The sequence below is a fragment of the Carcharodon carcharias genome, chromosome 6, assembly GCF_017639515.1.
Source record: "Carcharodon carcharias isolate sCarCar2 chromosome 6, sCarCar2.pri, whole genome shotgun sequence".
Lineage (NCBI taxonomy): Eukaryota > Metazoa > Chordata > Chondrichthyes > Lamniformes > Lamnidae > Carcharodon > Carcharodon carcharias.
The window spans coordinates 128,306,887-128,333,227 of record NC_054472.1 but is presented as its reverse complement, the minus strand read 5'-3'; the positions used below and the strand labels follow the sequence as shown (position 1 = coordinate 128,333,227).

The 26,341-nt window shown below is 44.2% G+C and overlaps 1 protein-coding gene across 4 annotated transcripts in view; it reads right to left on the bottom strand.

The window, feature by feature from the left end:
- lrrcc1 (leucine rich repeat and coiled-coil centrosomal protein 1) overlaps window positions 1–26,341 on the bottom strand; it is a 231,029-nt gene that overhangs the window by 175,696 nt on the left and 28,992 nt on the right. For 2 of the 4 annotated variants that reach the window (XR_005943299.1, XM_041189511.1), the window contains exons 3-4: window positions 23,065–23,270; window positions 22,298–22,363 (exon numbers count right to left, since the gene is read on the bottom strand). Coding sequence is in view for 1 of the 4 variants with exons in the window: in XM_041189511.1 (XP_041045445.1) it covers window positions 22,298–22,363; window positions 23,065–23,270 (272 nt within the window). In the remaining 3 variants the exon portion in view is untranslated. Of the gene's footprint in view, window positions 1–6,676; window positions 6,807–13,297; window positions 13,440–22,297; window positions 22,364–23,064; window positions 23,271–26,341 lie in introns of those variants that run through there. The other 2 variants (XM_041189513.1, XM_041189512.1) reach the window with 2 other exon arrangements.

Sequence of the window (26,341 nt, the reverse complement as noted above, 5' to 3'; positions counted from 1 at the left end):
AGGGTGTGGTTGACAAAGTGTGGTAATAGGTGTCTTGTCAGTCATAAATGGCAAAATGTAAAAAGTTCTGAAATGCCTTTAGTAACTTTTAAAATGATTTGCTTCACTTAAAAAGACTTTAAAAGGCAGAGCAGCGCAGTTTCAGAGGCAGGTATGCAATAGCACCACCCGCCTTAAAGAACTAAGTTAATGGCCCAGAATTTCCAAGGAGTGGCAATGATCATCGGATTGCCACTCTGCTCCTTTTTACTCATCTCAGTCAGAAGCTGCATATTTCTCGCCCGATCTTCCGACCTGGGCCTGGTGGGAAATTTGCAACATAGCAGCTCTGGGCTCCTTCCAGTCCACAACACGTGAAAGGTGAAGCCATATCTCCTTTTTTGCAGCACTAGCTGCCATAAAGTGGTGAATTCAGGCTTGTCCAACTTATCGTGTGAGGCGGGGGGGGGGGCACATTTCAAAATTTTTCTCACTCAAGAGGCTGATGAGCAAATTTCAGAAAGATAAAGTTCGGCACAACGTTCCACATGAATTTAAAAAAAACCGAGATGTGAAAAGAAACAACTTGATAAGCAAAAATATGAGTAATAAATAAAGATGAGCATTAGAGTGCAATAGGGTGAGTATGTATGTATCCAGCTCACTCCCAGCCTCAGGGTGCTCGCTCACCCTCACCCACTGCAAGTGCGGATGAGAGTGCATAATGGTGTGTGTGGGTGAGTGAATGAGAATCCTGATCTGGGAGTGAGAGTGAGGGGTTAGGGTGTTATGCACACACTCTCTCTCTCTCTCTTCCCCTCGCCTTTGTGACATGAGAAAAAACTTTTTCACACAATGCATGGTTCAGGTCTAGAATGCACTGCCTGGAAGTGTGGTAGAGGCAGGTTTAATCAAGGCATTCAAGAGGGCATTAGACGATTATTTGAATAGAAGCAACGTGCAAGGGTGCAAGGAAAAGGCAGGGCAACGGCACTACATCACAATGCTCATTTGGAGAGCCAGTGCAGACACGATGGGCCGAATGGCCTCCTTCTGTGCCATTAAAATGTGATTCTGTGATCCCCCTCCACCTCGCATGCACACTCTCCCCTCACACTCACTTGCTCTAGCTGCACTCATGCACCTTCTCTCACCCCTCAGTCTCCAGTCACTCACCTACTCAGCTGCCAGTGGGCCCCGCTCCCTCGTGCTGCACTCTGGCTTGCCTGGGCCCTGCTCCAGTTCCCACACCCCATTCTGGCCCACGTGGGTCCCACTCTGGACCCTGGGCCCTGGCCCCCCTGCTCCTCACCTCCGTGGCCCTGGGATTCCCACCCCTCGCCTTCTTGGCCCTAGAGCTCCCTGTTCTTCAGGGCCCCTGCTCCTCGCCCGAGGCTTCCCTGCCAGTCTGGGTGCACGCGCCCCCTCCCTCCAACCAATAAATTAAAATGGAGGCTGCCTTCACAACCCCCAACTGGTGAGCCTATCAGCAGCCAATGCATGCAGAAACTAGCCTGTCACCAGATGAGCAGGCTCACATAATTTTTCAAAATTCTGTCCAGATTGTCTTCAACGGTTGAGTCCAAAGACGTGGCGGAATATTGTATGGTTCCAGGTGGCGGTAATTGCCCATTAGAAGCGTCAATTTCCCAGGCAATTCTCATGCAGTCCTTGCATGGGGACTTCCGGGAGCTCCCCCAGCGCAACTTCTGCGATACCACCTGGCTATGACCACCCAGGGAATAGAAGATCTAGGCCAATGGCATATTAAATGAAATGGTTACATTTAATAGTGACAGATTATAATAACTAAAAATAGTCACAGATAATGGTGAAGGAAATAGAATAGAAAAAGCTTGGTAAGTGTTACTCTCACATGCATTGATCAGCTGCGATCTTTATATTACAGATATACATTACAAGATAGTTACAGACCAGGAAAGCCATTGCCCTATCTTAATTTATTCTATTGGAAAGATCCTGAAGTCCATCCCCACAATTACAGCATTCAATTATTTCTTAACGAGATTTCAGAGTTTCCCTTCTATTCATTTTCACAGAAGTCTACTCCGTATGTTAATCACTCTTTAGGGGCCTTTCACCTTTAGGGATTGTGTAAAACAGACAAAATTGGCTCAGCCATGTCTCTGAATTTCCCAATCCACTGTCTTCAATTACAACTTCATCAGTCATATGTACTGATTTTTTTAAACTATGCTTATCAAACAGAATGAGATTTTAACTCAATGAAGTATTTTTGCCTGGCTTCTGGTTTATTTGTCCATAACACGGGGCAGAATTCTATTGGTCCCCAGGTGGTGGGAATGGGGGCAGAGGGTGCAGTAAAATCATAGGGAGACATGGCGGATTGGCTCCCCCACCATCAAAGCATTTCACTGACAGTGGGGCCAGAATTGGGCAGGCTGCCCACCACAATTTAAATTTATCTAAAGGCCCTATTAAACATTTCCACCTTACATTGGACCATCCACCCAGCCGGTAAAATTCAGCCCAGAACCACTACATTACTGGATGTACCCCTTTCAAAATATGAAATAGCACAATAAATTAGGTCATTTAAATCTTACATTATCTGCAAGTTGGGCCAAGTCTTACAGAATTTAGTGGTAGTAAATATACTCCGTGATCTTATTTGGCAAGCCTGAGAGGGGTTTTATTTAATTCATTTACTACATGAAATTTGAATTAATTGGAAATATGTTAATTTATGTAAATACAAATCCCAATGAACAGCCAGTTTATAACATTCATATTCATTAAATGCATAAAGCACTGAGTGGCTAAATACCACCAAGTCTATTCAAAGAGTAGCTGATCTATCCAAAAAGAGTTCCATGTTCCATCCCAGAGTTTGCTCATCTCAGTCAGGGTGCCTGTAGGATCACTACACTTAGTCTAAAATCCTGACTTAGTGAGGGAAGTATTAGCCAGGGTTCCCACTTCTGATCATCTCATTATCTACCTGCTCAAGTTGGAAATACAAGGAAGAACATAATTAGGTTCTGCTTTGATAATTGTAATATCAGCAGGCTATTGTAACCTAATAGCTTGCTGACAGTCATTATCAAGACATACAGGTCTATATAGAGAACGCCTGATAGCTGCAAAACAGTACACCAGCAAGGATTTAATCCCTTCAGGAGGGGAATGGGAAATTGAATTCAAAAACACATATTAAGTCCACTTGGCCGCAAATGAAAGTTGTCAGTAGCAGATATTTTTTTTTTTTAAAAACTCGACACAAGCATGCATTTTAAGAGTACTGAATCACTGTACTGATTCACTCCTGGTGAGCACATATCCAAATCAAAAAAGACAACACAAATCCAAGAGTAAAAACAGAAAATGCTGGAAATGTGCAGCAGGTGTGGCAGCATCTGTGAGAAGAAAAACAGAGCTAATATTCAGATTGATAACCTTCAGAGTTGGAAAAACTTAGAGATGTAACAGGTTTTAAACAAGTGCAGAGGGAGGGAAAGGTGAGAAGGGAAGGAAGAACTATTGTCTGTGACAGGGTGAAGGGAAGCACAGATTAGATGACAAAAGGGATGGTATTGGGTCAAGTCCTGCTCTCCATGTAGTGTCTTCATTTGTCCAAGAGTTGCCAATCATGACTTATACCATATCATCATTGTGGGGGATGGTGAGGAGGCAGGCTTCAATAACTACCTCAGCCAGTACAGGAAATGAATGTGTGCTGTTAGCATTATTCTGCACTTCAGTTTAGCCATCCAATAAACTGAGCTAACCAAACCCTGTGGGACAAGTAAAGAAACAAAATATGTGTCATGGGGAGGTGTAAATATGAAAAACAGAATATCGCTAACAGTTGTCATCCAAAACAAAAAATATGACAAAAAGAAAAAGAAAATGGGGTCAGAAGCCATGACCTGAAATTGTTGAACTCACTCAAGGCTGGAAGGTTGTAAAGTGACTAATAGGAAGATGAGGTGCCGTTCCTTGAGCTTATGTTGTGCTTCATTGGAACAGTGCAGTAGGAGAGCTCAGAGAGGGAGTGGAGGAGAGAATTAAAGTTACAGCAACTGGAAGCCTGGAGTCATGCTTGCTGGCTGAACGGAGAAACTCCACAAAGTGGTCAACCAATTTGCATTTGGTCTCACCTCTGTAAATCTGTAAATAAGACCACATTGTCAGCAGCAAATAAAGTATACAGTATTGAAAGAAGTGGAAGTAATTGCTGTTTCACCTCAAAAGAATATTTGGGGCCTTAGATGGTGAGAAAGGAAGGGGTAAAAAGGCAAGTGTTGCATCGCTTGCACTTTTGTGGGAATGGTGCCATGGGAAGGAGAGGGGGAGTTGCAGAGATTGAGGAATGTACCAGGGGTTGCAGATGGAACGGTCCTTCTGGAATATTGAAAAAGAAGGAGATGATATGTTTAGTGGCAGCATCACCTTGGAGGTGGCAGAAATCTGTTGGAAGTGAAGTTTGGTGGGATGGAAGGTGCAGGCAAGAGGAACCATATTGTGGTAGTGAATTTGGGGAGCCTGGATGGTCAGGCAGGGCAAGGAGACGAGATTAGAAGTGCAAGATATGGAACGGATACAGTTCAGGGTGCTGTCAACTAGGTGGGGAGGGTGAGGTGGATCCTCAGTTGAAGAAAAACAGCATATTAGAAGCACAAGTATGGAAGGTTGTATCGCCAGAACAGATTCTACAGAGATAGTGAAACTGGAGAATGGAATGGAGCTGTTACAGGAAGTGATATGTGAGGAGGTAAAGGTAGCAGTATGAATCAGTGAACCAATGGTGAATATCGGTCCATAGCCTATCCCAGAAATGGAGACAGTGAAATTGAGGAAGGGGAGGGAAGAGTTGGAAATAGACCAATGGACTATGCGAAGTTATGGGAAGAGTAGAAACCGAAAACAAAGCTGATGAAGCTTTCAAGCTCAGGGCAAGAGCAGAAAATGGCACATATATGTCACAAATGTGCCAGAAAAAGAGGTGAGTACCAGAAAAAGAGGTGAGGGAGGGTACCAGAGTAGCACCAGACCAAAGGGTGTTCCATTTGTCCCATGGAAAGGCAGGCATAGCTAGGGTCCATGTGTGCTCCCATAGGAGCAGATTTTATATGGAGAAAATGAGTGGCATCAAAGGAAAAGTTGTTCAATGTGAGAACGAGTTTAACCAAGTGGAAGATGGCGGATGAAGACTGCTGGACCTCCCTTCAATGAAGAAGTGGAGTACTCTCAGACTGTCCTGGTGGGGGATGGAGGTATAGAAAGATTGGTCATCCTTGGTGAAAAGGAGATGGTTGGGTCCCAGAAACTGGCAGAGGGCATTGGAAGAGTCTGCAATATAGGTGGGAAGATCCTGGGCAAGGCAAACAAAAAAAGGGTTGAGATAGGAAGAAATCAGCTCTGTGGGGCATGGCATGAACAGATTGAAGAGGGGTCTGTGGATCTTAGGAAAGAGGTAGAAGCAGCTTGTTTGGAGTTGAGAGACAGAGGTGGAAGGCTGTGAAGAGAAGATCTCCATTCAGCATTGGCATTCAGCCACTGCTAGGCAAACGTTGGTTCACCAAACTAAAACAGCACCACCCTTTCAGGTTTGATGGCAACGTTAGTATTTGCCCTGAGAGAAAAGAATGCTCCACATTCAGAGGGAGATATGTTACAGTGAGGATAGCAGAGAAATTGAGACAGCCAATGTCATGCTGTCAATTTTTAATAAAAAGACCTAGAGAGGGGCAAGAGGCCTGAACAATGATGAGAATTTTGAAGAAGAAAGTGCCCACTGCAGGGAGAAAAGATTCAGTATCAAAGCAACAGACGGAAAGATGAAGGTAGCAGAAGAACTCAATATCATGCTGAGCTTGAAATTAGTCAAGTTGTGAGCATGAGTGAGCGTAGCTGAGGTCCTTGCTGAGGACTGATCATTCAAGGTCAAAGGAAATACTGAAAAAAACAATAAGATTAAGGGATGGGGTCAGAAAAAAATGAAGGGGGAGGAGCAAGAGCAGAGTTGGTATCCTGAGTTGAAGGTCCTGGACCGAAAGGGAAAAAAAGATTTTTGTTGAAGTGTCCGATAAGGTGAAGGATAAAATGGAACTGAGGACCAAGACAGCTCTGAGAAAGCATGAGACTATGCTGTGGTAAAGGACGATCAGAAAAACACATGTTGTGGCGCATTCTGATGAACATGGATCTCAGGGTGAGGCAAGAGCAATAGTTCGAGGAAGGCTAATATCTTAAAGATATCTGCAATTGTGGGTGGATCTGAAACATGAAGGGTGGAAATTTCAGTTGGAATCTATGTAGAATAAAATTGAACTGGAGATAATTGCTGAGCAGAGAGATATGGCTTTTACCTTATCTTTCTATAAGGCACTTTACAGACTCAACATAGGGTTCAACAATTACAGATCATAACTTTTGCCCACATTTCTTTTTCCTGAATATTTCCAAAATTTTGTTTTTATTTCAGATTTCTGGCATCTGCAGTATTTTGCTTTTGTGCAAGTCCAAAAATAGCCCTGCAGGAATGGATGGATATGAAATCAGACACTTACAGCATATAAGAGGAACTACTCAGGATAATATATCAGTGTACCACATTCCTGAAACACTACGAAATTTATCACTGTGAGCTGGAAGATGATGCACTGGCCCTGATTTTACTGTCGGTGATTAAGCAAGAGTGCTCACCACTGACCTTGAAGAAAGTTGCCTCCAAAGATCTAGCAAGCTCTGAGACCTGGTTTCCCCTTTTACAATTGTAGCTTAAATCTGGTGACACATCATCAAAATGATGTCTTAACGTGTAGTTGCAGTGACGTCAGGAACTAGGTAAGCAGGCAACCACATTGAAGTAAGCAAACACAGTAATCCAGAAAGTTAAAAGCATTTCATTGCCTTCAATTTTAATTTATATATTTTAAGAAAACAAAATAAATGATTATTATTGGATTAAGATACAGCTACAATTAAGAAAAACTTTTAAAAATGAAAAAAGTTTTACGTTTTAAAAAATATAAAATTTATTATGCTAAAATGTGACTTAACAAACATAAAATTAGCTTCTTAAGGTGACTGAGAGCATTTAGCAATAATTATGGGGCTGAATTTTCTCTTTGGTGCACGTGGACAGGCCCTGCACGTCTGTGCGTAAAATGACGCATGGTGAAGTCGGGCGAGTGTCCCATCGCTACATTTCACTGGGCGGGTGCGCGATGATGTCCGACGCACGCCCGGCATTAATTAACGGGCCAGTTAAAGCCTTTGAGGTGCCAATCAATGCCGATTTTTCGGTGGCTCGGCACAACAGGCAGGCAGGTAGGAAGGACACATTTGAATTAACCTCATCCACGGGTGGGATAAGAGGGCTCACAGGGGTTTCGAGTGTGCACAGTCAAGCATTTATTTCTGAAATTTTTTGAAACTTGCCTGTATGATCTGCAGTACTCCAAAACGCATACCAGCTGCTTTTTCTGGACTCTTAACCTTCAGGTCAGCACTCTGCAGTGAGTAATCTTTTCTGGGCCTGCAAGTTCCAGGAAGCCTTTCCTTAGCCTGGGAATGGGAGTTGAACTGTCCACTGGAGGCACCTCCTCTGAGGAGGAAGGGAGGGCTAGAAGCAGGAGGCCAGGAGTCCACATTCAGCCTCCAGGGGGGCCACTTTTGGGAGGACAGGCGTAGGCACAAGGGGTGCAGGGCCAAGAGGTAGCCCAAGGTGGAAGGGGCCACAGAAGACACCACTATCCTGCTGCCAGGGTATACAGGCGGCAAAGCAGCTACTTCAATATGTCTGAGGTGCAGTGCTGAAGGAGGCTCTGTCTCTCAAGGGAGGCAGTCAATTATATCTGTCAGATGATAGAGCCTGAGATCTCTATTGTGAGGGTGGACACCCCATGCCAGTGGCTCTAAAGGTCACAGCTGCCCTCAACTTTATGCCTCTGGCTCTTTCCAGGGGTCAGTGGGTGATCTTTGCGGTGTCTCCCAATCAGCTGTCCACACTTGTGTCAAGCAGGTTACAGATGCTCTGTTCAGGCGCGCATTGACCTTCATCCACGATAATTGGGACCAGGCAAGCCAGACAGCGAGCCAGAGGCTTCAAGGCGAATGTTGGCTTCCCCTGCATCCAGGGTGCTATAGACTGCACACATGTGGCCATCAAGACACCAGGTGAGCCCGGTGCCTTGGTCAACAGGAAGGGCTTCCGCTCCATGAACGTGCAGACAGTGTGTGATCACAGGATGCTGATTCTTCAAGTCTGTGCAAGGTACCCAGGCAACTCCCATGACGCCTACATCCTCAGATACTCCCAGGTGTTGGGGCTCTTCAGTGCTCCAGCCCGGCTTGATGGATGGCTGCTGCGTGACAAGGGCTATCCCCTCAGAAGGTAGCTCATGACGCCTCTCCTCCATTCAAGAACAGAGGCTGAGCAGCGGTACAATAGGTGCCAAGTCTCCACAAGGGCTGTGGTGGAGAGAGCCATTGGTCTTCTCAATGCCTGGACCACTCAGGGGGAGCGCTCCGGTACTCTCCAGATCGTGTGTCCCTGATGGTGGTTGCATGCTGTGCTCTCCACCATCTTGCGCTGGAAAGGGGGGACACAGTGGACGATGAAGACGTCGACGCAGTGGCTGCGGCTGCACACAATGAGTCCAGCAGTGAGTCCGAGGATAAGCATGCACAGGGAAATGTGGAGGGGGTAGACGCTGACCCGGGCATACTCCAGGGAGGCAGGGACACCCGGGAGGCTTTAATCCAATGGACCTTCAGCTCGCACACACAGATGGACCACCAGGGCAGGCCTGGGCTGTAGGCTCAATACTCAACACCTAAGTGCAAAATCTGCCAGGTTAGGAACAGTCACTAAGAGCCTTGTTAATAAAGCTGAATGTCCAATCAAGCACTCATTCCAGTTTTGGAAACCATACACATGCAGAAGAAAAGAAGCAACCTCAGCCATGGCGACATTTCTGAATTTATTCTATCAAGCAAGCCAACTTATTCCAAAAAAAAAGAGAGAATAGTGTTACCAAAGAAAACAAATCATAAAGTCCTCATCTCGGGCCAACACAAAAGCACCAGTCAAAAACCCATGGTGTGTCTCAGGTGCCATATGTTTTAGTTTCCGGGTGCTATGTCTTAGTGCTGCCCCATTGCTCAGAGTGGCATCTGAGACAGCCTGCTGACTCCACTGTCCTGTTGGCCTCGATGACCTTGGCAGTCGTCTTCTGGTCTGTGGAGCCTGTGCTGGCCCTGCCTGGGAGGGAGCTGCCAGTTCCACAGCTGGCATCTCCCCGGAGAGGCTGCGACAACTGGATACTACGGTCACTGGGAGAGGGGTGGAGGAGCTGCCACCCTCATCCAGAGCATTCTGAGAGGAGCCCACAGAGATGCCAGGCAGCTGCTGCGCCGTCGTGAGGTCGCTTTGGACCTCCCTGCTCACCGTGGATGGATGGGCACCGAGCTGGGAAACTTGATGCCCAAACCATCTTCCACACTGGCACTGACCAACTGAGGTCAATGCCGATGTGAGGGCTTGCTGGTCAGAGCGCATCCCTCAGGAGGTCCTGACGGGTCTCCCAGAAGAGGCTCTCCACAAGAGTCGCCACTCTCTCCATGGCGCTTGGACATGAGGCTCATCGCTTCAGCTTTACTCTGCATCAACTCCTCCACCACCAGAGACCAAGCCAAGCATAGCCTCATCTATCTCCCCCAGATGCTCTCGCACACCCGGCCGCAGCTCCTGCACCTGCTGTGTTGTGGACGGCTCCAGTGGCACATCATCAGGCGCCAAACGAGCGTGTCTGGTCCGCTGCAGACGTCCAACTGCTGGCGCCATGGGCACTTCTCTGTCTCTGCCAGCTCCTCCAGCGACTGTGAATTGCCCTCACAGAAAGATACTAGGCCTGCTTCACCACCCCCCCCCCCTCAACCCCGTCACCCCAACCCCCACCGCCACCTTGGACACATGCTACCTATATCACATTAGGCACCACCTGGTATATCCTTCCATAGCAAGGAGGTGCGGGTGCAGAGTGCAGCAGATGGTTCATTGCCACGCCACCTTGAAGCTCCCCTCCCAGCATGTCACCACTCTGACCTGGACTTATCCTGCAGTTCAAACACAGGGCCTAGGTGCAGCTTCTCCAGGTTCCCCCAAACCAGCCATGTGGGACTCAGTGTAAGAAATGCTGCGGGGGCAATAAACATGTCTTCATCCTGCTCTCAGGCTGACGTTAGCATGGGTGATATCTGCTTGCCCAGCCAGCAAAGGACAAATGCCGTCAATGATTCAATGCAGTCCCTTCACTCAGACTTTGGGGGTGTGGGCGGGAGGGAGGCAGCAAGGGGCTAAGTCAACCTGCTGGGTTACATGACCAATGCTGACATGGTACTCACCCTGCCAGAGCGCAACAAGTCATTGAAGTGCTTGCGACACTGGATCCAGGTGCGCCACACCACGTCGTGGGAGATCACCACCTCCACCACCTCCTCCCTGACATGCTTCATCATGTAGGGGGGCCTCCTCCTCCCATCCTGGTAAACCAGCACCTCCCATCATGCTGCCACCTCCTCAAGGAGGGCAGCAAGGAAGTCATCCAAGAAGCGAGGGGCACGTTGGCCCCCCCCACACTACTCTCTGGCCTGGCCTGTCCCACTGCCCTACCCTGCAGCCTCGCCAGCTCCGCTGGTCTACCCTCTAGACTGGCCTGCTCACCAGATGCCCTCTGGTGAGCCCTTCCACTTGACATTGAGCAGCCTTGCAAAGGCTACCAGCGCTTCATGTAAACAGGCTGCCGGGTCACCATTAGGCCCGGCGGACAATCCCGCTATCTTCGGGAGTCTGGAATTATGCTGGGCGGGCTTTAATGGCCCACCCGCGTAAAATGGCAGTGCAGACCCGGTCGCAGGTGGCGATCAGGTCCGTGACTGTCCGCGCCCGTTCCGCACCCCCTCCCCCCGCCAAACAGAAAATTCAGCCCATGAAGTTTGTACGCCGTTAAACAGTTACATTTCATTCAATAAGATTTAACTTTTTTTTTTAAAAAAAGTTTTTTTAGTGAGACAAAGAGATCTTTAAAGTTGCAATTTCAACCAACCCTGCTGATACATTTAATTTTTCCCCAAAGTGGACTAAGTTCTTATTTCTGACCTAGCTGAATATATAAATATCTCCACGATGGCAAAGTTATTAACACATTGTAAAATCCTCATACCCCAAAAGACTCAATTTTTCGTCTGCTGCATTCCACATCTCTATGCTATTGTTCCTCCCCAATGCCCAGCATTCTCTTGATGAGCCTGAACTAGCTTTTCCTCCTTGCCTGCAGCTTAATTTATTCTCTGGTCTTTGTTCTCCATTTCTTTGCAGGTCCAATTGTGCAGGTATGATCAAGCTCAGTCAGTTTACATTTTTTAAAATAAACTAAAGATTTTATTCCTTTATCCCTTTTTCTGTTGTGCTGTGGTCCTTCTCGTCTTATATTTTCTTTAAGCTGCCATTCTTATTCAGGCCAACTGAATGCATAATTGGATCCTAATATTTAATACTGCTTGCCTACTCCCATGTATTTTCCAATGTAAACATTTACAGATCGACCAACATTATAAAAATTTATTATCCGAAAACACAATGTCAGGTTCTACGTGCACGCTGATGGCACCCAGCTCTATCACACCATCACCTCCCTCAACTTCTCCACCATGTCGTCAGAGTGCTTATTGAACACCAAGTCCCGGATGAGCCACAATGTTCTCCAATTAAACAGTGAGAGACTGATTAACTCTGTAAAATTCAAGAGACAGAATGTACAAGGCAGCCCACTTGCAGGGCTTCAATTACAAATCACAGCTTATCATGTTTGCTCCATCCTGTAAAATGGATAATGATGTCTATTTCTCTTCCTGGAAATTAAATGAGGCAGTCAGTTCTATTAGCCTGCACAATGAAAATGGTTGCATTGTGAGCTTGCCCTTGCTGTTTAATATATTTCAACTGCCTTCCCATTAATCAGATCTGAAATCCTCTACCCTTGTTTCTCCCTACATCGCTGCCCAGGCAATCCTTCAAGCCTGTGCTTTAAAAGCACCTTCTATTCTTAGTATTACAAATCACTCTATTTGCTTAACTGATGCAAGATTCTTCAGAGAGCAAACTTTCTAGGCTGAAAGTGTATTACTGCCCTTTTTGCCTCCTGATGCCAAGAAGTTAGAACATCTAAATCTGAGCCAGAGTAAAAGCACATAGTCAAATCTCTATGCAGAGGGAGCAGATCACTAGCACATATTAGCCTTTCACACACATCAAGACACTGACAGTTTCCATGAGTTCTATAAGGTCCTACACTAATAATTATCTCATACAAGGGATTAACGAAGTGGAACTAAAAATTAAGATGCACAGGGAAAATGTTTTGAAGAGTCACACTGAATTCATGAGCAGAGACAAATAGTTTGTTGCTTCAATTTCTAGGACAATGATAAATACTGACTTATAACAACAGCAGGTTTCGAGAAAGAAGACAAACAGAAGAGAAATACAAAATGGCAACAATTAATAAAGAAAAGGTGGAAAACAGTGAGACTTAATCCATTAAAGGTAGCCAATGTCACAATATTAGGTGTGACAGGAGAGGAGATTAAAGAGACATCTGAGATAAAATTTTGGGAGTGAGCCAAAAAGAATGTCACATGCCAGAGCCAGAAGCAACAAGGCTTCAGGTTTATGAGGAAAATAAACAGGTGATGCACCAAAGGTTCTGGCAGGTGTTCAAAATTGATATTTCATTCATTTGAAAAGCCAGAAAACAAAGTTATAAGTTCTAAATGCAGTTCCCCATTGTATATTAAAGACTCTTTGGTAACGTGATTGGCCAATACATGTCGGATGGTTAAATGGGGTAGCACTGTTACTATTGAACAGGATTGTAGCGAATCACTATTGAATAATTTAAACAAGATTGTATGCAGTGTAGCTAGCTGAGAGAAAGCTCCCTCTGGAGCATTCAGTCTCCATTTATGTCACAATTTTGTCAGCATTTCTCTCACCGCCATTAAGTACACACGGTAATTGAACATTACAAACTGCTATCTACTTAAACATATTTATTACACCATATTGGTACATTTGGATACTCTGACAATGAGAAAAGTGCAATGCTAAAAACCTAGCCTGTCAACATGCTTTCCAATTGGGTGAATTTTCCTTGGCTGAGAGGAGTGTGAAGCAGGTTAGCATCACTGTGAAGAGACTAGGAGGAGCATGAAGCAAGTCAGTACCACTAAAGTGAGAGGGAAAAATAAAATCAAACTGTGACATCACTGGAAAGCTGTGAGTTGATTGACTAGTGAGCATTGCTGCTGCTTTTCCTTTCTCCAAAGTTAGGCTTGGTGAATGGTGGGAAACAGCGAGAGCAGAGCGGGACTATCCGCCCCCACCAGGTGCCAGTCTGTGGGTTCAGAACCTGCAGTCAGAAAGAAAAAAATCGAGGTGTGACATCACAGAGAAGCAGGTAGGTGGTGGGCTGCTGAGCATTTCCTATTTATCTTGTCTAAATGAGGGACCAAACTGCTTATCTTTTTTCTTACAAGTAAGGTTGACAACTATTAGCAAGGTGTATTAAGTATTATTAGAGTTTATCGGTATTAGTAAAGTTTTATTAGTATTGGTAAGGTTTATTAACAGTAGTAAGGCTTATCATTGTTGGTACAGTTAGCAAACTATGCAGGGAGGGAAGGAATACATGACCATCAGGCAGTCAAAAAAGGACAGACAGGTAGTGCAGGAGTCCTGGAGTGCAGCTCATTCTCCGAACAGTATTCAGTTCTGAATTCTGATGAGAGCGAATGTTCATCTGGGGTGTGCAGCCAGAGCCAAGTCCAATGGCAACACAGGTGGCTCAGATGTACAGGGGGTTAAGGAAGATTGGAAGATCAATAGTGATAGGTGATTCGATAGTTAGGAGGATTTGTGTTCCTGGGGTTGCAGATGTGAATCCAGGATGATGTGTTGACTCTCTGGTGCCAGGGTCAAGGATGTCATTGTACAGCTGTAGAGCACCCAGAGGAGGGAGGGTGGACAGGGAGCCTGCAGTCTTAGTACATGTAGGTACAAATGATATAGGCAGAAAGAGGGATGTGGTCCTGCAGTCAGAATTTAGGGAGCTAGGTAGGAAATTAGCAAACAGGATCTCAAAAGTAGTAATCTCCAGATTACTCCCAATATCACACACAAGTGGGTATAAAATAGGAGGGTAAAGCAGATGAATGCATGGCTGGAGAGATGGTGCATGAGGAAGGGCTTTAGATTCTTGGGACATTGGGACTGGGTCTGGGCGAGATGGGATCTGTACAGGCTGGAGAAGTTGCACCCAATAGAACTGGGACTGAGTTCCTTGCAGGGCGGTTTGCTGGTGCTATTGGGAAAGGTTTAAACTAACTTGGCAGGGGTGTGGGAATCAGGAGGTAATATCAGAGAGGTGCACAGAATACTGGGAGAGATAGATAGCACTAGAGTAGGGAATAGTAACCTATTAGGTGTGGTCAGAGTAAGGGAGAAATTAAGAAAGTCTAGATCAAGGTTAATGGCATGGATGTGAATGCATGGAGTGTGGTTCATGAGATTGGTGAGTTACAGGTACAGATTGACATGTGGGAATATGAAATTGTGGCTATAAGAGACCCGGGTCAAAGAAGGGCAGGACTGGGTGTTAAATATTCCTAGATACAAGTGTTCAGCAAAGTTTGGAAAGGAAGAAAAGGGGTAGGAGTGGTGATATTGATTGAGAGTATTGCAGTGCTAGAGAAAGAGGATGTCCCAGAGGGGTAAAGGGCAGCTAAAGAACAAAAAAGGTGCAATTACATTGCTCTGTGTAGTTTTAGGCCACAAACTAGTGCAAAGAATGTAAGGAATTTGCAAGGAAATTACAAACAGGTGCAAGAATTATAGTACAGTTCTAACGGGGGTCTTTAGTTCTCTGAATATACACTGGGATAGTAGTAGTGTAAAGGGCAGAAAGGAGCAAGAGCTCCTAGAGTGTGCCCACAAAAATTTTCTACAGCAGTACGTTTCTTGTCCAACCAGAGTGGAGGCAATACTGGACCTGGTTCTTGGAAATGAGGTGGGCCAATGAATCAATTATCAATAGGAGAACATTTAGAGGACAGTGATTATTGTATCATAAGGTTTAGGCTGGCAATGGCAAATGACAAAAAAACAATCTACAGAAAGAATAATGAACTGGGCGAAAGCCAAATTCAATGAGTTAGCAATGGATCTGGGCCAAATAAATTGGATTCAAAGGTTGGCAGGACAAATGGTAGCTGAACATTGGGGTTACCTTCAAAGAGGAGATAATTTGGACATTGTCAAGGTAAATTCCCTTGAAAGGGAAAGATAGGGTAAAAAATCCAGAATTCTGTGGATAACAAGAGCTAGAGATTAAGATGAAGAAGTGTGAATATGACAGACGTCAGGTTGACAATAGAAGTGAGAACCAAGTTGAATATACAAAGTTCAGAGGGGAAGTGAAAAAGTTAACAAGAGAAGCAAAGAGGAAGTATGAAACGAGACTGAAGTTAACATAAAAGGGAATCCCAAAGTCTTCTACAGGCATATAAATGGTAAAAGGGTGGTAAAAGGAGTAGAACTGACAAAAAAAAGGGGATTTACGCATAGTTGAGGTATTAAATGAATACTTCACATCTAGCTTTACCGCCAACCAGAAAAGAACCCATTTATGACTACCTCTGTTTCCTGTTAGCTAGGAAATTAGCAAACAGGATCTCAAAAGTAGTAATCTCCAGATTACTCCCAATATCACACACAAGTGGGTATAAAATAGGAGGGTAAAGCAGATGAATGCATGGCTGGAGAGATGGTGCATGAGGAAGGGCTTTAGATTCTTGGGACATTGGGACTGGGTCTGGGCGAGATGGGATCTGTACAGGCTGGAGAAGTTGCACCCAATAGAACTGGGACTGAGTTGCATGGAAATCTTCTTTCCATGCAAATATATTACAGCCTACACCATGAGTTTTATTTTCTGCAATAACCTTTGACGTGGCACCTTATCAAATGCCTTCTGGAAATCTAAGTACAGTACATCTACTGGTTTCTTTTATCCACAGCACATGTGACTCCTTCAAAGAACTGCAGGGTAGCTGATGCATGGGAACAACACTGCCTGGAAGTTCCCCTCCAAGCCACACAGCATCCTGACTCATGAATATTTGGCATTCCTTCACTGTCGCTGCGTCAAAATCCTGGCGCTCCCTCCTAACAGCACTGTGGGTGTAGCTACACCACATGGACTGCAGTAATTCAAGGTGGCAGCTCACCACTACCTTCTCAAGGGCAATTAATGATGAGCAATAAATGCTGGCTTAGCCAGTGACTCCCAGATCCCATGAATGAATTAAAAAATCCGGAATTGGCCTCATCAGCCATCTTTCAACTCATGGAAGACAATCGTCCTTGCCAGGGAGGGATAGCCAATAATCTGTGCAATGAAAGATTAATTATGAGGTTTAAAGACAAACTTGGAAATTTGTAGGCAGAACCTAAGGCCAGGATTTGATCCAGTGACAATGAAATAATGGCGATATAGATCGAAGTCAGAATGGTGTGTGATTTGGAGGGGAACTTGGTGGTGGTGTTCCCATGCATCTGATGCCCTTGTGGGTGGCAGGAGTTGTGGGTTTGGAAAGTGCTGTCAAAGTGTTGTTGGGCAAATTGTTGGAGTTGCAGGCAGACAAATCCCTGGGTCCTGATGGACTTCAGCCCAGGTTCTTAAAAGAAGTGGCTTGTGAAATAGTTGATGCGATGGTTTTAATTTCCCAAAACTCCCTTGATTCAGGGAAGATTCCATTAGATTGGAGAAGAACAAAATTAACTCCTTTATTCAAAAAGGGAGGGAGACAGAAAGCAGGAAACTGCAAGCAAGTGCAGAGTATTCCATTACACTCCTGACTTCTGCCCTTGTAGCCACAGTATTTATATGGATAGTCCAGTTCAGTTTCTGGTCAATGGTAACCCCAAGGATGTTGATAGTGTGGGATTCAGTGATGGTGATGCCATTGAATGTCAAGGGGTGATGGTTAGATTCTCTCTTGCTGGAGATGGTCATTGCCTGGTATTTGTGTGGCGCAAATGTTACTTGCCATTTGTTAGCCCAAGCCTGGATATTGTCCAGGTCTTGCTGCATTTGGACATGGACTGCTTCAGTATCTGAGGTGTCGTGAATGGTGCTGAGCATTGTGCAATCATCAGTGAACATCCCCACCTCTGATTTTATGAAGGAAGGAAGGTCATTGATGAAGCAGCTGGAGATGGTTGGGCCTGGGTCCCAACCCTGAGGGACTCTTGCAGTGGTGTCATGGGACTGAGATGACTGACCACGAACAATCACAACCATCTCCCTTTGCTATAGGTATGATTCAAACCAGTGGAGAGTTTTCCCCGATTCCCATTAATTTTATGTCACATAGGGCATTTATCATCATGTGGGATGTCTGGTTGTGTATCATCAGTTTGGGTTGTGATGTGTTCTTTTTGCTGCTTTCACTTTTTCTTTTCATTTTGTCACTGTTGGGTCTCAAAACGTTGGGATTTTTCTCACGGATGCTGCTGACATCTGGTTCAGTCCAAGGCGATGGTCTCCCAGAAGTTGACATCAATGTTGCATTTCTTCATGTTGGCTTTCAGCACATCCTTGAACTGCTTCTTCTATCCTCCTCTGGTGTATCTGCCCTGACTAAGCTGGGAGAATACGACCTGCTTTGGGAGTGTGGTATATGACATCAGAGCTATATAATCAACACAATGAAGCTATGAAGGGCGACCACAACCTGCTTGTGCACGAACGCTGATGCTGGTGCATCTACCCTCCCACTTAAAATGTTAAGATCTTCGGCAGACAGCATTGATGGAATGACTCCAGTGCTTTCAGGTGCCTCCTATATGTTGTCAATGTTTCAGCCCCGTACAGTAAGGAAGGAGCACAACCTCATGGTAAACCATGAGCTTGGTTTCAGTTTTGATGTGCGATCTTCAAACACTTGCTTCCTCAGGTGGCCAAAGGCTGCACCAACAGACTTCAGGTGATGCTGGATTTCTTTGTCAATGGCAGCCTACTGTGAAAGATAACTTCCAAAGTGCTTGGGAGAAATGGAAGGTTGATTTTCCAAAAAGGGGGTGATGTTGGGAGAAAGGGAAAGAGGAGAGAGAGGGGTGAGTGAGAAAATACACTAACATTTATCTAGTTCAATATCATGTACTCAACATGTCTCAAAACATTTCACAATTAATAAACTATTTATGAAGGTCATTTACATGCACAATGATGCTTGCAAAAGCCAAACCACCTGATTCAGGCCAACATATTTTAAACTTACCAGCCAAAATGGCAGCAAGCTCAACTGTTCCAACTCATTGGTAATTCATTTTCCTTAAATCTACTGAGTACCACTTACATAGAATATACAATATGGGTCAGGCCATTCGGCCCAACATGTCCATGCCTGTATTTATATTCTTCTCTACATGTTATTTATATTGTCTATGTTGAAAATTTCAGACAAGGTTTTTAAAAACAGTACTCACTTCCAGTACGCTTACTATGGCACAATAACTCAACAGGCTAATAGCACATTTCTTAAAACATCAGAAGTCAAGCTAATGGGTCAAGGTGCATAATGAAGGATACCACCAAAGGTAGAAGAGTGCAAAGGACAGAACAAATTAAACCAAAAAGTAAAGAATATAAAAGGCTAATAAAGGTAAGGTTACAAAAATCTTAAGGCTGCAAGAAGGAATGAAACAGTTTTGAAAACCTAGCAGACAATGACATTATAGGCTCCACCACATAGTGGTTACATGCATCTGAATGCAATTATCCCACCATATGCAGTGGCTGGTATAACATTTGAAAGCTATGAAATACTATAAATGACTAAACACTTCCAGTGATTAACTGAGTTTAATGTCAAAGCCATACTCTGCATTGCTCCTTTGTCCTGTATTTTACCCGTCAGAAGCTTGGTTATATTGTTTTTAAAAAGTGCACAGACACACTCTGGGTCTGTATAATATTTTAAAAGAATTTTGCATATGAACACCTGAAATAATGTCAGGGCCACCACTTTTAATAAGATATTATTGTAAATGTAAGGAAGTTAACATTTACTAAGGGGACGATTCAAAGGAGGAAGCAAGTCTCCTTAGTACAGTTTGTCTGAAAGTGGAGATCTCTGAAGAAGATACTCAACTAATTCCTTTTGTACAATGCATATTGAAAAAAAAGTTGCAGGATGAACAGCAGTAGACGGGGTCAGACGGAAGGTGACCGTGAACGCTTTGAAGTATCTGGCCCACTGAATCTGGTTTAAAGCGTGCCTGTGAAACCAACATCAAAGATATGTGATAAATATTCAGCACCATTTGCCCTATATGGACAGATGTCTGGGGTAAATAGGGATGGTCTAAGTGGTGGAGTTAGCATTTAGGGTATATGGGGCCATTGGGGATGGGTGGTGATATGGGTTGGCATGGAGGGTATGAGGGGCCATTGGGGGGCAAGAGGCATAGAGGGTATGAGAAGCCATATGGGGTGAATGACATGGATGGTATGGGGGCAGGTGGGGGACAAGAGTTGGCATGGGGAATGGGTGAGAGGGTGAGGAGGTGTGAGGGGTGAGGGCTAAAGGGCCTAATATTTAATACAAATGGGACAAAGTGTCCCAGCGAACTGAGGTGAGCCTTTTACGCAGCCTGTGCACTTGGCAGCCCGTGGCCACTTTTGATCTGCATCCAGGGCTGGTGGGCCCCACCTCTATACACAACTTCCACCCCCCGCACCAGACTGAAAATTGCGCCATTCAAGGTGCCTTCTCCTGAGGCGGGTGATTTTGCAACTGACTCTACCTGTCTCTAAGATCAAAACCCTGCCCATAGTATGGATGCAGGGATGAAGCCTTATAAGACTAAATATTTTCAGCATTGAACAAAAGAGGAAAGTTAATGGGAGGGGGTGGGAAAGAAGGAAGAAAAATTCAGAATTTAACTTAACATTTACTTAGCACTTCAAGAAACACAACACAAATATGAAATATATACATTAATAACAGGACTACACCAAATTATTTCAACATCTGTCATATATCGACTAAAAGCTCTGCAACAGCACGTGATTTCAGTATAAGGTGTTCTATGCTGTACGGCTTTTGAAATCATAATGCATCAAACTGTACCTGCTTCCTGCAATCTTTATTCACAATTACATCATTTTATTTCTATTTAAAGGAAAGTTAATATAGACACAATAACTGATACCCTATGTTCCAAAGCCTGTCCTCAGCTGTGGCAGCTACAGAGATGCTGCAAATGGGCTCTGTACCCCTGGTTGAAAATGGATGGGAAAAAGCAGTCAGGGTTCCTGCTCCAGTATGCAATCAACAATACATAATAAAACTGTAAATCGATGGATGTTAGTAGGGGACGGGCTCAGATCCGATGCCCCAAGATTGAACAGGCTGCTGACAGGCTGTCAAAACTCTCCAGCTAACAATTGTTAGCTTGACCTAGAGGTACCAAAGAGCACCAGCACTTAAAACTTCTTCAGTCCCAATGAACATTACAAAAGCATTATGAAGCACAATGAGACACTAGGCCACGAAAGGTTATATGAGATCAGATGACCAAAAGCTTGGTCAAAGAATCACACAATCAGAATCACAGTGCAGTAGAGGCCCTTCGGCCCATTGTGTCTGCACCGACACGTGAGAAACACCTGACCTACCTACCTAAATCCATTTACCAGCACTTGGCCCATAGCCTTGAATGTTATGACATGCCAAGTGCTCATCCAGTTAATTTTTAAAGGATGTGAGGCAATCCGCCTCCACCACCCTCCCAGGCAGTGCATTCCAGACTGTCACCACCCTCTGGGTAAAAAGGTTTTTCCTCACATCACCCCTAAACCTCCTGCCCCTCACCTTGAACTTATGCCCCCTTGTGAATGACCCTTCAACTAAGGGGAACAGCTGCTCCCTGTCCACCCTGTCCATGCCCCTCATAATCTTGTACACCTTGATCAGGTTGCCCCTCAGTCTTCTCTGCTCCAATGAAAATAACCCAAGTCTATCCAACCTCTCTTCATAACCTAAATGTTTCATCCTAGGCAACATCCTGGTGAATCTCCTCTGCACCCCCTCCAGTGCAATCACATCCTTCCTATAATGTGGCGACCAGAACTGCGCACAGTACTCCAGCTGTGGCCTCATCAAGGTTGTATACAACTCCAGCATGACCTCCCTACTTTTGTAATCTATGCCTCGATTGATAAAGGCAAGTGTCCCATATGCCTTCTTCACCACCCCACTAACATGCTGGAATTCAAGGAGCATCTTAAAGGAAAAATTGAAGAAGTTTAGTCAGGGAATTCTGGAGCTTAGGGCACAAGCAGCTGAAGGACACAAGTGGTGGAGGAATTAAAATTAAGAATAATCAAGAAGCCAGAATTAGATGAGCACAAATATCTCCAAAGGTTGTTGGACCAGAGGAGATTATCGAGAAAGAGGAGTGAGGTCATAGAGGGAATTGAGTGATGAGAATTTTACAATAAAAGCAAGCATTGCTTGACCAGGAGCCAATGTAGATCAGTGATCACAGTGATGATAGGTGAACAGTATTTGGGCAAATACAGACAGAGGGAGTAGAGTTTTAAATGGCCTCTAGTCTATGGGAGTGTTGAATTTGGGAAACCAGCCAAAAGTGTGTTGGAATAGTAAAGTCTAGAAGTAATAATGGCATGAACGAGGGGCCAGCAGCAGATGTGCTGCCACCAGGGTGAAGTCCAGCCATGTTATGGAGGTAGAAAAAGTCTTCTTTAAACAGTTCAATATGTCTATTGTTAGCTGAAGTTGTCTGTAGATCTTACTCAGTCACAGTTTCCTGTTGTCATGACACTATGATTAGACTGATAAGAATAGAACCAGGTGAGTACAGTGCCATCCAGCTGGTTAACAGTGGCATTAGAGGAAGATGGTCTGGTTAGCTGTATCAAAGTTTGCAGACAGATCAAGGAACAGGAGGAGGAGCTTACCTTTGTCACCGTCACATAGGACTTTCTAATAGAGCATCTTCCAGGATAAGCAGAATAATACACAGGATAGCAAGATTAAAGACTTCAAAGTTCATTGAGGAAACAGGTAGGCAAATGCAAACAACGACAATTCGTTAAACTTAAAATGACATCTCTCCCAATGTAGCAACATATTTGTTTAGTAAACTTATATCAGAAGTTGCAAGAGAACATTTACTTACCAGTTAGGTCAGTAATATGATTATACGATAAATTCAATCTAGTTAAATTGATGAGTCCATTAAGTCCTAAAAAGAGAACAATATTTTTCAAATGTTATTGTCAACAGGTTTTATGTACTGTCCACAACAAAAACCATCTTGATAAAGATATCCACAAAAACAAAAATAAAGCCTGTATTTTAATGCTCTCATATAATGGCAAATTATAAACTGGAAATCCCAGTTACAAAACTGCTACTTGATTTTGTTGCTCTGAAACCAAGCAACCAATCCACTTCAATATCTACACAATAGGTGGTATCCGTAACATGTATAAACAATAACTTCAAATTATTGGAGTGAAGGAAGATTATATATATATTTTTAATAGAATTTTTGAGTTTTGCAGTACAGGAGGCCACTTAGCATATCCTAACAGCACTGGCTCTCTGAAAAAGCTATCCAGTGGCTTTAACACATGACAAGCCTTTTCAATCTGGAGGCCTCTTGTAAAGTTAACTCTTGACTTTCTCAACTCCAGCAAGAAAATCCAGTTTCTCAAGTGTCCATTCCTAACTGTAACACTTAATTTCTGGCAATATCGTGGTTAATACCCTTTTTTACCCTTTTTTAAAATGGTCATTCTACAATGGGGTGCCCAAAACTGTATTCAATACTTAACTGTAAACTAAAACAAGGTTTTAAGTAAATGCAGAATTAGCACATCCCAACATTATAATAACTTCAAATGTTTCAAATATGATTTCAGTGCAATGTAATTTACAAACCTTCTACTTTGGTTATTAAGTTACAGGACAAATTTAGCGTACGCAAGGCCACCAATGTCTCCAATCCTTCAATACGAGTAATCTGATTGGAGGAGAGATCAAGATGTCGCAACTGCCACACTCGGCTAAGGCCTTCAATTCTGCTTATTTGATTACAGTGGAGATTGAGTGCTCGAATCTTTGGGCTTAAAGGTACTGTCAACAAACTAGTAAAAAGAAAGAGAAAATTAATTTACATATATTCTGGACTTTTTATTAAACAGCAAATGTTGGAAATACACAGCAGGTCTGTCAACATATGAACGTAGAGAAAAGAAGTTAACATATTGGGAGCAGATCAGTAATCAGAATTTATTTAAAAATCTTACTAAATTATTGTTACAAATTCAATGGATCACAATAAACCTGAATTTTAGATGCATTGAATTTGTAAAGTGAAGATATTCTTTGATATTTGTTTGTTTTGAATATATGAATTTTTCATAAAATTCAAATTAATTGAGCAAACAGTCTTTTCTCTATTGGGTCTGTCTATAAAACGGATTACATGAAGGAAAAGAAAGATTAAATTATGGAAATTAAAAATAATTATTTCCCAATTTAAATTTCCTCAATAGTGCACACTATAGTTTTATCAAAAGGCCAAATGCCCAAGTGTCCCTTCATGTGTTTGAGCATTTTGCATCAAAGCATGATTTTTTTTTTAAGCTTAGCCAAACCTCAAACTCAGGACTGAAAAAGATTCCTCTATGGACCACATGCTTTTTAAAAAATATACTCATTTACAGAACGTGGGCTTTGCTGGCTAGGCCAGTGGTGAGCTGCCTTCTTGAACTGCTGCAGTCCATGGTGGTGTAGTACACCCACAGTGCTGTGCTATTAGGGAGGGAGTTCAAGGAGTTTGACCCAGTGACAGTGAAGGAACAGCGATATATTTCCAAGTCAGAATGGTGAGTGGCTTGGACAGGGACTTCCAGGTGGTGATTTTCCAATGTACCTGCTGCCCTTGTCCTTCTAGATGGTTGTGGTCACAGGTTTGGAAGATACTGCCGAAGGAGCCTTGGTGAGTTTCTGCAGAGTATCCTTTAGATGGTACACACTGCTGTCACTGTTTGGTGGTGGATGGGGTGCCAATCAAGCGGGCTGCTTTGTCCTGGATAGTGTCAAGCTTCTTCAAGGTCATTGGCACTCATCCAGGCAGGTGGAGAATCCATCAAACTCCTGACTTGTGCCTTGTAGATGGAGGACAGGCTTTGGGAGTCAGGAGATGAGTTACTCGCCACACGCTTCCTAGCCTCTAATCCGCTCTTGTAGCCACAGCATTTATTTGGGTAATCCTTAAAAATCCGAGCAGGGAGAGTGTGGAGAATTCATTTTAAATAAAGAGCGGGTAGATTTCATTTAAAAACAGCAGGGCGAGCCTGCTGATTGGTGAGTATTTTTAGTCTTTAAAGTAAAATTAAGATCTATAGTTTATGTTTAGGTCTCTAATCTTTATTTTCTCTTTCTTAAAAATAACTTGTTAAGTATAAGATCAATACTGGTATTAAAAATAGTTACAATAAAGTGTAAAAAGCAGGGATACTAGAGGAATTAATCAACAATTTAAATAAGTCAGTGATGGCAGGACGGGTGGTGTCTTGCTGCTGCAGCATGTGCGAATCTGTTGGACACCAAGGTGATCCAGAGCAAGCACATCTGTAATAAGTGTTTGCAGCTCGAGGAACTTTGGATCTGAGTTGAGGAGCTGTGGTCCAAGCTGCAGACGTTGTGCCACATCAGGGAGGGGAAGAGTCACCTGGACACTGCTCCAGGAGACGGTCACACCCCTCAGATTAGGTAATTCAAATTTGGTCTGTTCTCAGGGACAGGAGTGTGTGACTGCAGGTGGGGCAGGTATGGATCCCAGTGGTAGTGTTCAAAGAGCCTCAGCCCCTCCAATTGCCCAATAGTTACGAGGGTCTTCCAAGCTATGTGGACAAGAACAGGGACTGCAGGAAAGGTGAGTGAACTGACCACGGCACCTCAGTACAGGGAGCCATTCAAGTGGGGGCAGGAAATAGAAACCCAGTAGTGGTAAGGGACAGTAAGGGGAATGGATACTGTTCTCTGCAGCTGTGAGCGACAGTCCCGAAGAGGTGAGTCCTGCCCGCTGCCAGGGTTAAGGACATCTCAAACAAAAACAAAAACAGAATTACCTGGAAAAACTCAACAGGTCTGGCAGCATCGGCGGAGAAGAAAAGAGTTGACGTTTCGAGTCCTCATGACCCTTCGACAGAACTTGAGTTCGAGTCCAAGAAAGAGTTGAAATATAAGCTGGTTTAAGGTGTGTGTGTGGGGGGCAGAGAGAGAGAGAGAGAGAGGGGGGGGGGGGGGGGGCGGAAAGAGAGAGAGAGAGGTGGAGTGGGGGGGGGGTGTGGTTGTAGGGACAAACAAGCAGTGATAGAAGCAGATCATCAAAAGATGTCAACAACAATAGTACAAAAGAACACATAGGTGTTAAAGTTAAAGTTGGTGATATTATCTAAACGAATGTGCTAAATAATGGATGGTAGGGCACTCAAGGTATAATTCTAGTGGGGGTGGGGATAGCATAAAAGATGTAAAAAAAATAAAAATAAGTAAATAATTTTTTTTTTCTTTTTCTCTTTTATAATGGAAATAGGTGGGAAAAGGAAAATCTATATAATTTATTGGAAAAAAAAGAAAAGCAAGGGGGAAACAGAAAGGACGTGGGGATGGGGGAGGGAGCTCACGACCTAAAGTTGTTGAATTCAATATTCAGTCCAGATGGCTGTAAAGTGCCTAGTCGGAAGATGAGGTGTTGTTCCTCCAGTTTGCGTTGGGCTTCACTGGAACAATGCAGCAAGCCAAGGACAGACATGTGGGCAAGAGAGCAGGGTGGAGTGTTAAAATGGCAAGCGACAGGGAGGTTTGGGTCATTCTTGCGGACAGACCGCAGGTGTTCTGCAAAGCGGTCGCCCAGTTTACGTTTGGTCTCTCCAATGTAGAGGAGACCACATTGGGAGCAACGAATGCAGTAAACTAAGTTGGGGGAAATGCAAGGGAAATGCTGCTTCACTTGAAAGGAGTGTTTGGGTCCTTGGACGGTGAGGAGAGAGGAAGTGATGGGGCAGGTATTGCATCTTTTGCGTGGGCATGGGGTGGTGCCATAGGAGGGGGTTGAGGAGTAGGGGGTGATGGAGGAGTGGACCAGGGTGTCCCTACGGAATGCCGATAGGGGGGGGTGAAGGGAAGATGTGTTTGGTGGTGGCAT